We start from the raw sequence: 12,928 nt of genomic DNA, 5'->3' as shown, positions 1-12,928 counted from the left end.
CAATTGTACATTCCTGTCTGGCGTAAAAATAAAAAAGGGAAGGTGGCTCAACCGTGGCTATCAAGGGAAATCAGGGATAGTATTAAAGCCAAGGAAGTGGCATACAAATTGGCCAGAAATAGCAGCGAACCCAGGGACTGGGAGAAATTTAGAACTCAGCAGAGGAGGACAAAGGGTTTGATTAGGGCAGGGAAAATGGAGTACGAGAAGAAGCTTGCAGGGAACATTAAGACGGATTGCAAAAGTTTCTATAGATATGTAAAGAGAAAAAGGTTAGTAAAGACAAACGTAGGTCCTCTGCAGTCAGAATCAGGGGAAGTCATAACGGGGAACAAAGAAATGGCGGACCAATTGAACAAGTACTTTGGTTCGGTATTCACTAAGGAGGACACAAACAACCTTCCGGATATAAAAGGGGTCAGAGGGTCTAGTAAGGAGGAGGAACTGAGGGAAATCCTTATTAGTCGGGAAATTGTGTTGGGGAAATTGATGGGATTGAAGGCCGATAAATCCCCAGGGCCTGATGGAATGCATCCCAGAGTACTTAAGGAGGTGGCCTTAGAAATAGAGGATGCATTGACAGTCATTTTCCAACATTCCATTGACTCTGGATCAGTTCCTATCGAGTGGAGGGTAGCCAATGTAACCCCACTTTTTAAAAAAAGGAGGGAGAGAGAAAACAGGGAATTATAGACTGGTCAGGTTGACATCAGTAGTGGATGAAATGATGGAATCAATTATTAAGGATGTCATAGCAGCGCATTTGGAAAGAGGTGACATGATAGGTCCAAGTCAGCATGGATTGTGAAAGGGAAATCATGCTTGACAAATCTTCTGGAATTTTTTGAGGATGTTTCCAGTAGAGTGGACAAGGGAGAACCAGTTGATGTGGTATATTTGGACTTTCAGAAGGCTTTCGACAAGGTCCCACACAAGAGATTAATGTGCAAAGTTAAAGCACATGGGATTGGGGGTAGTATGCTGACATGGATTGAGAACTGGTTGTCAGACAGGAAGCAAAGAGTAGGAGTAAACGGGTACTTTTCAGAATGGCAGGCAATGACTAGTGGGGTATCGCAAGGTTCTGTGCTGGGGCCCCAGCTGTTTACACTGTACATTAATGATTTAGACGAGGGGATTAAATGTAGTATCTCCAAATTTGCGGATGACACTAAGTTGGGTGGCAGTGTGAGCTGCGAGGAGGATGCTATGAGACTGCAGAGCGACTTGGATAGGTTAGGTGAGTGGGCAAATGCATGGCAGATGAAGTATAATGTGGATAAATGTGAGGTTATCCACTTTGGTGGTAAAAACAGAGAGACAGACTATTATCTGAATGGTGACAGATTAGGAAAAGGGGAGGTGCAACGAGACCTGGGTGTCATGGTACATCAGTCATTGAAGGTTGGCATGCAGGTACAGCAGGCGGTTAAGAAAGCAAATGGCATGTTGGCCTTCATAGCGAGGGGATTTGAGTACAGGGGCAGGGAGGTGTTGCTACAGTTGTACAGGGCCTTGGTGAGGCCACACCTGGAGTATTATGTACAGTTTTGGTCTCCTAACCTGAGGAAGGACATTCTTGCTATTGAGGGAGTGCAGCGAAGGTTCACCAGACTGATTCCCGGGATGGCAGGACTGATCTATCAAGAAAGACTGGGTCAACTGGGCTTGTATTCACTGGAGTTCAGAAGAATGAGAGGGGACCTCATAGAAACGTTTAAAATTCTAATGGGTTTAGACAGGTTAGATGCAGGAAGAATGTTCCCAATGTTGGGGAAGTCCAGAACCAGGGGTCACAGTCTAAGGATAAGGGATGGGTAAGCCATTTAGGACCGAGATGAGGAGAAACTTCTTCACCCAGAGAGTGGTGAACCTGTGGAATTCTCTGCCACAGAAAGTTGTTGAGGCCAATTCACTAAATATATTCAAAAAGGAGTTAGATGAAGTCCTTACTTACTAGGGGGATCAAGGGGTATGGCGAGAAAGCAGGAATGGGGTACTGAAGTTGCATGTTCAGCCATGAACTCATTGAATGGCGGTGCAGGCTAGAAGGGCCGAATGGCCTACTCCTGCACCTATTTTCTATGTTTCTATGTTTCTAACCATGAAGCAGCTCGGGCTGTTTTGCTACATTAAAGATCGATATAAATGGAAGTTGCTGTCTGTTTATACTTGGCCTGAGGCAAGCCCTCCGGAGCACTGCACACAGCAATAATCTCACCCTGCTCATCTGTCCAATGTCGACAGTTCTGTGCAAAACACTCTCGCTCTCCTAATAGCAAATTAAACCTGACCTCCGACCTCAGCACTCCTTGCAATCAGCGGATACCAAATCAATTACTTTCTCTTCTCAGATTTCCGTGCTGTAACCATGGTTACCGCATACCTTCTCTGATCACTCACTATAATCACACTGCCACTGTTTTGTTCTCGGAATAAAACATTTTGAGATGCATCAAACCAACATCAGCAATTCATGTATTTTACACATCTCCAAACAACGTTTAACCATTTCACACTGCCTTCCCTCCTTTTCTCCTTCCCTCCCTCCTTTCCTCCTTCCCTCCCTCCTTTCCTCCCTCCCTCCTTCCCTCCATCCCTTCCTCCATCCCTCCTTCCCTCCATCCTTCCCTCCCTCCTTCCCTCCATCCCTCCCTCCTTCCCTCCATCCCTCCCTCCTTCCCTCCATCTCTCCCTCCTTTCATCACTTCCTCCTTCCCTCCATACCTTCCTCCTTCCCTCCCTCCTTCTATCGTTCCTTTCCTCCTTCCTTCCCTCCCTCCTTCCCTCCATACCTCCCTCCTTCGCTTCCTCTTTCCCTCCCTCCTTCGCTTCCTCCTTCCCTCCATCCCATCCTCGTTCCCTTCCTCCTTCCCTCCTTTCCTTCCTCCTTCCCTTCCTCCTTCCCTTCCTCCTTCCCTCCATCCCTTCCTCCTTCCCTCCATCCCTTCCTCCTTCCCTCCATCCCTCCCTCCCTCCCTCCTTCCTTTCTTCCCTCCTTCCTTTCTTCCCTCCTTCCTTTCTTCCCTCCTTCCTTTCTTCCCTCCTTCCTTTCTTCCCTCCCTCCTTCCTTCCCTCCCTCCTTCCTTCCCTCCCTCCATCCTTCCCTCCATCCCTCCCTCCTTCCCTCCATCCTTCCCTCCATCCTTCCCTCCATCCCTCCCTCCTTCCCTCTATCCCTCCATCCTTCCATCCCTCACTCCCTCCATCCCTCACTCCCTCCATCCCTCACTCATTCCCTCTATCCCTCATTCCCTCCACGGACTAGAAGCCTTCCCTTTTTCCTTCCTTCCTTTCCTCCTTCCTCCACAGACTGGGAACCTTTGCTCCTTCCCTCCCTCCTTCCTTCCCTCTATCCTTCATTCCCTCCCTCCATCCCTCATCCCTTTCATCCCTCCTTGCCTCCCTCCCTCCATCCCTCCTTGCCTCCCTCCATCCCTCCTTGCCTCCACAGACTGGGAGCCGACTTTCCTACCCTCCTTCCCAAGGCCATGATATTTTCTGTGAGGTACATGCCCAGAGCTGAACGCAGTACTCTGGATGGGGCTTGACTTCTGTACAACTGCAACGTAATTTTGTACTACAGCCCCCTCGAGATAAAGACCAACATTCCACCAGCCTGTCTGATTCCTTGTACCTGGCCCCAACTTGTAATGATTTGTGATGAGCTAGACGGGCTGAATGGCCTTCCTCATGTACGGATCGCTATGAAAAGGGGCAGAGATCGTTGTAGGTGTGGTGGGCTGCACATAGGGCAGGTTTGGTTCAAGCTTTAACCGATGTTTGTTTGTTTTAGGAGTTGGAGCCCCTGAGGTCCTCCGAAAAGCTGTGCCGACAGCTCATCTATCACCTGACCCCACACTCCAAGTGGCACAGACAGACCATGCCCAGGCGGAAGTCACAAGGCTGGTAAGTGACCCCCATGGGCAAAGTTCATTCCCTCCTCCTGCTCGGAGATTGCGCTCTGCACTGTCGGGCCAGCCACACCGATTCTCGTTCAGCGGGGTCAGATTAAGGGAGAAGAAGTCGATCCAGGCAGAATATTACTGCCCCTGAGCAGTGAGGTGTGAATATATCTGGAAAGTTTAAGGAAGTTGGATTTAGTTACCTCCGAAAATTTCAAGATGACCTGATCGAAGTGTCGAGGATTACGAGAGCAATTGACAAAACTGACTCGGTTCATTCATTGGTTGTGGTGAAGGGTTCACATCCCAGGAGAGACCAGTTCAGAGTGAGGATGTTGGGAGTACGAAGTGGCAAGCGTTTACACAAAGGGTTAACGTGCGGTGGGATCGAGGGTGGACTCGCTGCCAGTGAGAACTGTAATGACCATGTTCATCGATTTGTCCGTACAGTATTGACCGCTGCGTGAGACGCAAACTTAATGCAGCGCTGTGACCAAACACAGACCCAGCCCTTCCACCCTGGGAACATCTAACACAGACTGTCGGAGTGCCCGGGAGCTGAGGGGACAGTCAGCCCCAGCACACGTTGTAAAGTCCTTACTTTACAGCATGAAACCACACGAGGCACATTCTGGGGACAAGGTCACTCTGTGACCTTAACTCTTTATTCACAGGACTCCAAAGATGATGACCCTGCGTGGGACCTCCCTTTTTATACCTGTGTGATCAGGTAAGGAATGTCTCCCACAAGTTCACCCCTTGTGGTCAAGGTGTGCATCTAAGTTGAGTGTATACAGTAATACAGTGGTGTTACATTGTGGTTACATACATGACATCACCTTCCCCCCTCAAAGTCTTATTGGGATCATAGGTTTAGTCTTTCAGGTGGTCTACGCTCCCTCGTGGAGCGCCGCAGTTGGGGCTCTGGTTGTTGGACACTGACGTGAGTGTCTGTCACCTGTGGTGATTCCGGCCTGTCCGGGCTGACCGCAGGGACTGTGCATTCTTCTGATTGCTCTTGTTGCTCGTTCACTGGCGGTGTTGTGAGCTCCATCTCATGGTCTTCTTCAGGTTCCTCCGTGTCGATGCTGAACCTGTTTTTTACTTGGTCCAGATGCTTACGGTATATCTGACCATTGTTGAGTTTTACCACGATGACCCTATTCCCCTCTTTGTCAATTACAGTGCCCTCAAGCCATTTGGGCCCCATGGCGTGATTGAGGACAAATACAGGATCATTTATTTCTATACATCTCCCCCTCGAATTACGGTCATGGTACTCGTTTTGTGACTTGCGCTTGCCCTCAACTATGTCGGTCAGGACTGGGTGAATGAGGGACAACCGAGTTTTGAGTGTCCGTTTCATTAGTAGCTCTGCGGACGGGACCTCCGTGAGCGAGTGCGGTCGGGATCTAAAGGCCAGATGGAGACGCGATAGGTGGCATTGTAGGGAGGGTCCTTGAATCCTGAGCATACCTTGCTTAATGATTTGGACCGCACGTTCCGCCTGGCCATTGGAGGCTGGCTTGAACGGCGCAGTCCTGACGTGATTGATGCCATTGCCCGACATAAACTCTCGGAATTCGTAGCTTGTGAAACATGGGCCATTATCACTAACCAGGATGTCCGGCAAGCCATGGGTTGCAAAGATCGCACATAGGCTTTCTGCAATGGTAGATGAAGTGCATGAATTCAGAATGATGCACTCGATCCATTTCGAGTACGCATCTACCACAATAAGGAACATCTTACCCATGAACGGGCCCGTGTAGTCAACATGAATGCGTGACCATGGCCTGGTGGGCCAGGGCCACGGGCTGAGCGGGGTCTCCCTGGGGGCATTACCATCTGGGCACACGTCGTGCACCTGCTAACAGTGTTCCAGGTCTGAATCAATTCCAGGCCACCAAACGTGTGAAGGGGCAATGGCCTTCATCAGTACAATGCCTGGGTGCTCGCTGTGCAGTTTCCTGATGAATGCCTCCCTGCCCTTCTGGGGCATAACTACCCAGCTACCCCATAGTAGGCAGTCGGCTTGGATGGAGAGCTCATCCATCCGTCTGTGGAACGGTCTGACCTCCTCAGGGCATGCTCCGTGTGCGGGCGCCCAATCCCCAGTCAGGACACATTTCTTAATCAGGTATAGGAGGGGATCTCTGTTTGTCCAAATTTTGATCTGGCGGGCTGTGATGAGGGAGCCTGCACTGTCAAAGGCATCGACAGCCATGACCATCTCGGCGCTTTGCTCCACTGCCCCCTCAGTGGTGGCCAGTAGAAGCCTGCTGAGCGCATCAGCGCAATTTTCAGTGCCGGGCCGGTGCCGGATGGAATAGTCATAAGCAGCCAGCATGAGAGCCCATCGCTATATGCGAGCTAATGCGTTGGCATTGATAGTCTTGCTGTCTGACGACAGGGATGTTAATGGCTTGTGGTCCGTCTCTAATTCAAACTTCCTACCAAAGAGGTACTGATGCATTTTTTTTACACCATAGACACATGCAAGCGCTTCCTTCTCGACCATCCCATATCCCCGTTCTGCTTGAGAGAGCGACCTGGAGGCATAAGCCACAGGTTGTAGTTGACCCTCAGCATTGCCCTGCTGCAACACGCACCCAACCCCATAGAACAATGCATCACATGTCAGAACCAATTTTTTACAGGGATCGTACAGGGTCAACAACTTGTTTGAACAAAGTCGGTTTCGCGCCCGATCAAAAGCCCGTTCCTGACAGTCCCCCCAAAACCAATCGCAACCCTTACGCAGGAGCACATGTAGTGGCTCCAACAACGTGCTCAAGTTCGGCAGAAAGTTCCCGAAATAGTTCAACAGTCCCAGGAATGAACGCAGCTCCGATGTGTTGCAGGGCCTGGGTGCTCGTCGAATTGCCTCTGTTTTGGATTCGGTGGGCCGAATCCCATCTGCAGCAACCCTCCTGCCCAGAAACTCAACCTCAGGAGCTAAAAACACACATTTAGACTTCTTGAGTCACAGGCCTACCCGGTCCAGTCAGCGTAGCACCTCCTCCAGGTTGTGGATGTGTTCCTCGGTGTCACGACCCGTGATGAGGATGTCGTCCTGGAATACGATCATTCCAGGAATGGATTTAAGCAGGCTTTCTATGTTTCATTGAAAAATCGTGGCATTCGATCAGTGGCCGAACGGGCACCTGTTATAAACGAACAGTCCCTCGTGCGTGGTGATGGTGGTCAGTAGTTTAGATTCGTCGGCCAGTTCCTGGGTCATATAGGCTGAAGTGAGGTCCAACTTGGTGAGCAGCTTGCCGCCTGCCAGCGTGGCGAAAAGGTCCTCCGCTCTCGGGAGCGGGTAGTGATCTTGTAGGAACACCCGATTGATGGTGGCCTAGTAGTCGCCACAGATCCTGACAGAGCCATCCTCTTTTAGGACGGGAACGATGGGGTTTGCCCAGTCGCTGAATTCAACAGGCGAGATGATGCCCTCTCTCAACAGCCGGTCCAATTCGCTCTTGATCTTTTCCCGCATATCATACAGCACCGCTCTGGCTTTGTGGTGCATTGGCCTGGCGTCCGGGGTGATGTGTATCACTACTTTAGTGCCTTTGAAAGTCCCGACGCCAGGTTGGAATAGTGACTCGAATTGTTGTAGGACTTGTGAGCACAAACTTCGCTCCACAGATGACATTGCGTGAACATCCCCCCATTTCCAGTTCATCTCAGCTAACCAGCTCCTCCCCAACAGTGCGGGACCATTGCCCGGGACAATCCAGAGCGGCAGCCGATTCACTAACCCATTGTGTGTGACAGCCAACATTGCACTGCCTAGCACCGGAATGATTTCTTTAGTGTAAGTCCGTAATTGTGTCTCAATACGTGCTAATTTGGGTCTACTGACTTTAAATGGCCATCGCTTCTAAAATTGCTGAACACCCAGTGTCCAGCTTCATGCGTACAGGGATACCGTGTAATAAAACCCTCATCATCATTGGTGGCGTTCTGGTGTATGAACTGTGAATATTCGCCACATGGACCCGCTGAACCTCGGCGTCCATCGATTTGCCCCAAAAGTCATCCTGCCTCAAAGAACCCTCTTCTGGTCCATCCGCTTCATATATTAGTCTGGTAGCAGACTTCCTGCGCATTCGAGCTAAGTGGCCACTGAGATTGCAGATCCTGCAGACAAACTGTTGAAATCTGCACGATCTGGCTGAGTGTTTTCCCCCACACCTCCAGCATGAGTTAAAGTTTCCATTGTTGGAAACAAAGGGACTATGGCCAGGCATTCTGCGCTGACTGTCCCTTTGACTGCTCTTAAGTACCCTATTGGTGGATGTCAATGGTCCCATCCTGGGCCTTTGTTACCTCTAGACTTGACTATTCCAACGCACTCCTGGCCGGCCTCCCACATCACTTTGCTTCACAATTGCAGCTCCATAACTATTGTTCAAAGCAACACATTGGCTGGGATTTTCTGGGGCCTACGGGGGGGGGGGTGGTGTGTGTGGTGTGTGGCGCCTGAAACGACCCTTCACGTTCCGGGTTTTCCCATGCAAAGACCTGGCAAAAACCCGGAACTTGCAATCTGGCTTCTTGATGGATCCAAGGCATCCCCAGGAAATGGACGTCCGCGGCAGAGGGTTGGGCAGTTTGCTCAGCGAATGGCCGTGAGATTCTTACACCTGGTAAAAGCTGCTTTTACCAGCGTAAGAGTTTAAATGGGTTTTTAAAGTACATTTTTTTCAATTATTTAAACATTAAACCACTTGAAAAATAAATTAAGGTTATTTTTAGCCCCTTTTAAACATTTAAATTCATTTTTCAAAATTTTTTAGTTTTGTTTTAAATGTTTAATTAAATTGTATTTTAATTAATTTTAAATCTGTAATATTTTTGTTTTTACTGTGAATGTGTTTATTACCGTGATCCCCATTAATGGTTATGGGATTCTGTACGTATCGAATCCCCATAAGCATGAATAGGGAGCCCCGTTCTTTGGTTGGTTGAGCCAGCCCATGTGATCCCGGGGCGCTTGCGAAACGCCTGCGTCCCTGGGGTACATGGGCCTCTCCGCATGTCTGCGCATCAAGGGCCAGGACCGCAAGTCTCCGTGGATCCAGCACCACCTGGTAGCTTGGTAGATTTTTTGCCCGTGGGAAGCCTCCAACCACAACTCCAGGCCCAATGATTCAAGCCGCACAGTTCGTTTGGAGAATCTTAGCTCCTTTCAGCCCAATAGTGAGGCCGTGGCTCAAATCGCGACTCGACAGCTATTGTGTGCGACAGTATTGAAGCTGGAAGCTCTGTCAGCCTTTTAGTGCTAACTATCAGATACACAAGGTGGGTGAGAGAGTGGTGACTATGTGGACATAACTCCTACCAGCCACAGTATAGGACGAGTCAGCTAGATTCATCACACAGGAGCTGGGAGCCACCGGTCTGATTGGTAACGGTGTTGATCGTTGAACTGTGAAGGTCAAATGCTCCACGGAGTGTCTGAGGTGGAGAAGATGTGAGGGGGGTGAATGTTCTCGAGTGTTGCTTCATTGTGGATCAGACTGTACATGGGCTGTGGGAGAGGATTCAGTGGGTGGGTAGGGTCAGTGTTCGGGGAGAGTGTACATGGGCTGTGGGAGGGGATTAATTAGGTGGATGGGGTCGGTGTTCGGGGAGTACAGGTCAGAGGTTGGGCTCCAACACTCACTCCAATTCTCCAAGCTGTGCTCCCTATATGTTGCTGGGAAGGCAGGGGAAGGGGATCTGCCTCCTGTCAGTGTAGTTGCTGGGGTGAACTTGCAGATGGTTGGTGACAAGATTGGGGAAGTGTGAGACCTTGGGATCTAGGTTCAGTTTTGTCATTCTGTTCACACAGAGCTAACACAGGCCCATCATTCCCATGACTTTCCTTTCTTTGATCTATTGATGTGACGGGTTAGTAGGGGTGCTTTTACAAACACACACATCAAAGTAACGATCAGTCAGTCCCCCCAGCGGGTCTGGACATATTTCCCACTAACCCTGCATGAGCTGTCAATGGATTATTCACCTCTGTGACACTAATGAACTCTTCTTCTCTGGGCAGCCAACATCACACGCTCACGCACACGCTCGCGCACACTCCCCCACTCGCTCCCTCGCTCACTCCCCCGCTCGCGCGCACACTCCCCCGCTCGCGCGCACACACCCCCGCTCGCGCGCACACACCCTCGCTCGCGCGCACACTCCCCCGCTCGCTCCCCCGCTCACGCGCACACTCCCCCGCTCGCTCCCCCGCTCACTCCCCCACTCGCGCGCACACTCCCCCGCTCGCTCCCCCGCTCACTCCCCCGCTCGCGCGCACACTCCCCCGCTCGCGCGCACACTCCCCAGCTCGCGCGCACACACCCCCGCTCGCGCGCACACTCCCCAGCTCGCGCGCACATCCCCCCGCTCGCGCGCACACCCCCCCGCTCGCGCGCACACATCCCCGCTCACGCGCACACACCCCCGCTCGCGCACACAGACACACACACAGACACACACACTTCCCCCCCCCCCCCCCAACACGCGTGCACTCCCCACACGCGGGCATGCACTCTCCACACACGCACACTCAAGTGTGAATACGCACGTGCACAGTTCAGAGGGTGTCAGCCGTGGCTCAGGAGGGATCACTGTCCTCTGAGTCAGAGGATTGTGGGTTCAACGCTATTGCACTAGAGAGAGTACAGAGGAGATTTATGAGGATGTTGCCTGGACTGGAGAATTTTAGCTATGGAGAAAGATTGGATCTGTTTTCTTTGGAACAGAGGAGGCTGAGGGGAGACCTGATTGAGGTGTATAAAATTATGAGGGGCCTGGATAGAGTGGATAGGACGGACCTGTTTCCTTTAGCAGAGGGGTTAAAAACCAGGGGACATAGATTTAAAGTAATTGGTAGAAGGTTTAGAGGGGATTTGAGGGGAAATTTCTTCACCCAGAGGGTGGTGGGGTCTGGAACTCATTGACTGAAAGGGTGGTAGAGGCAGAAACCCTCACCACATTTAAAAAGTACTTGGATGTATACCTGAAGTGCTGTAACCTACAGGGCTATGGAGCTAGAGCTGGAAAGTGGGATTAGGCTGGATAGCTGTCTGTCGGCCGGCGCGGACACGATGGGCCGAAATGGCCTCCTTCCGTGCTGTAAATTTTTATGATTCTATGAAGTTCAACTCCTTGAGCACAAAATCTAGGCTGACTCTACAGTGCAGTGTACTGAGGGAGCGCCGCACTGTCGGAGGGCAGTACTGAGGGAGTGATACACTTAACGGAGGGGCAGTACTGAGGGAGTGCTGCACTGTCGGAGGGGCAGTACTGAGGGAGCGATACACTGTCGGAGGGGCAGTACTGAGGGAGTGCTGCATTGTCGGAGGGGCAGTACTGAGGGAGTGCTGAGGGTTCCGTCTTTCGAATGAGACATTAAACCGAGGGTCTGCCTGCCTTCTTGGGTAGATGTAAAAGATCCCATGGCAACATTTTGCAGAAGAGCAGGAGTGTTCTCCCCAGTGTCCCACCATCACCAAGGTTCCTGGGCCGTAGATCGCCACGCGGACAACAGTTGCTTTCTGCAGGTTCTGTGCTCAATCCATGTTATTGTGTCTGACGCAACACAACATCCAATTCTTCAACATCCATGGAACCACATCCTCGGCTCTCTCCACAGCAACATTCTAGAGGCTTCCGCTGCAACACTCTGATAGCAGAGAAAGAAAGGAAGCTCTGTCTGTCTGTCTCTCTCTCTCTCTCTTTCTCTCTGGGCGGGGGGGTTGCTCTCTATCCTGAAGGGGACATTCTTTCTCTCGGTGGGTGGGGCTCTCTGTCCTGCGGGAGAGCGGAGGGGGGGGATACCATCCCGCCTGGCGATGGAGGCTCTTTCCTCGGGAAGCTCTTTTGGGGATCCCTTGGTTGCTGCATCCATTGCCTCCCTCTCTCGCGCACAGCCTCACCGTCTGGATCTTGAACCTTCCTGATTGACATGACTCGATGGCTGTCCATCGAGCGAGGCTGAGGGGAAGTATTATATTCCATACTACTGACATCACTCACACAAATACACACGAGAATGTCAGCAAAACGTATAAAAGAGGAAAAGAAGGGGAATTGGGAGCGGGGCTGAGGCTAGTCACATTATTGAATTACCGATCCCAGCACTGCCCTCTAACTCTGCCTCCTCTCTCTCTCTCTCGGCTTAGCACATCTTTCCCACTCACAACCCATCTGAACAAATCTATTCCACTGGCAGGTATTAGCGGGGATCGCCAGAGCTTATGTAGCCTCAAACTATGGAGACACTCTGCTCTCCCCCACTGCCAAACTCATAATCCTGTCGGGTATTTTAAGCACATCGTGCTTCACTCAACTTGAGAAGGCAGCAGGGGACAGATTAATGGAGGGGGAGAAACATCATAAAACATTGATCACAGCAGTAACGTGACGCCAGCAAAATAGCACATAATGGGGGCCAACTTCCCCCTTTTATATCCCCGGTAACGCCTCCGCGACCCCTTTCCGACCCGCGGGGGAAGTTGCCCCATGGGTCATGAAGCTGGCGGATATCTGCCGCCGGGCGCCCCTTAAAGGGGAGGCCTTTGGCGCCCCGGGCCGCCATCTTTATTTGCCAGCCGACTCTTACGTTGGCGGTCCCAGCGTCAATCGAGCAGCACGGCACTTCGATTTGTGTCCGGGCTGCTGGCCCAGTCGATTGCGTGCGCACTGGCCTTCCCCTTTAATGGAAGGGGAGGGGTGTTGTTGCACGCGGAGCATTCACATAGCGCCCGCCTGCTCCGCGTAGCGCTGGACTCAGCGCCGCGCTACTGCCCCGGGGACGACCCTCAAAGGACGTCGAGCGAAAGGGACAATCCCCAGTATTACACACACATTAAACTCTGCTTAAAGAGCCAGGCCCCAGTATTACACTCATATTGAGCTCTGCTTAAAGAGACAGGCCCCAGTATTACACTCATATTGAGCTCTGCTTAAAGAGACAGGCCCCAGTATACCACTCATATTGAGCTCTGCTTAAAGAGACAGGC

The 12,928-nt window shown here is 51.3% G+C and overlaps 1 protein-coding gene across 1 annotated transcript in view; it reads left to right on the top strand.

Annotated features, from left to right (window-relative positions):
• The window catches only part of LOC139268211 (leucine-rich repeat-containing protein 75B-like), an 81,425-nt gene that overhangs the window by 52,265 nt on the left and 16,232 nt on the right, over positions 1-12,928 (top strand). Inside the window, exon 3 of the mRNA XM_070886260.1 lies at positions 3,797-3,909. Within this exon, the coding sequence (XP_070742361.1) occupies positions 3,797-3,909 (113 nt within the window). The remainder of the gene's footprint in view (positions 1-3,796; positions 3,910-12,928) is intronic.

This window comes from Pristiophorus japonicus, chromosome 8 (assembly GCF_044704955.1).
Source record: "Pristiophorus japonicus isolate sPriJap1 chromosome 8, sPriJap1.hap1, whole genome shotgun sequence".
In the NCBI taxonomy this organism is placed as follows: Eukaryota; Metazoa; Chordata; class Chondrichthyes; family Pristiophoridae; genus Pristiophorus; species Pristiophorus japonicus.
Note: the sequence above shows the minus strand (reverse complement) of the source record. Positions and strands in the feature narration are given on the sequence as shown.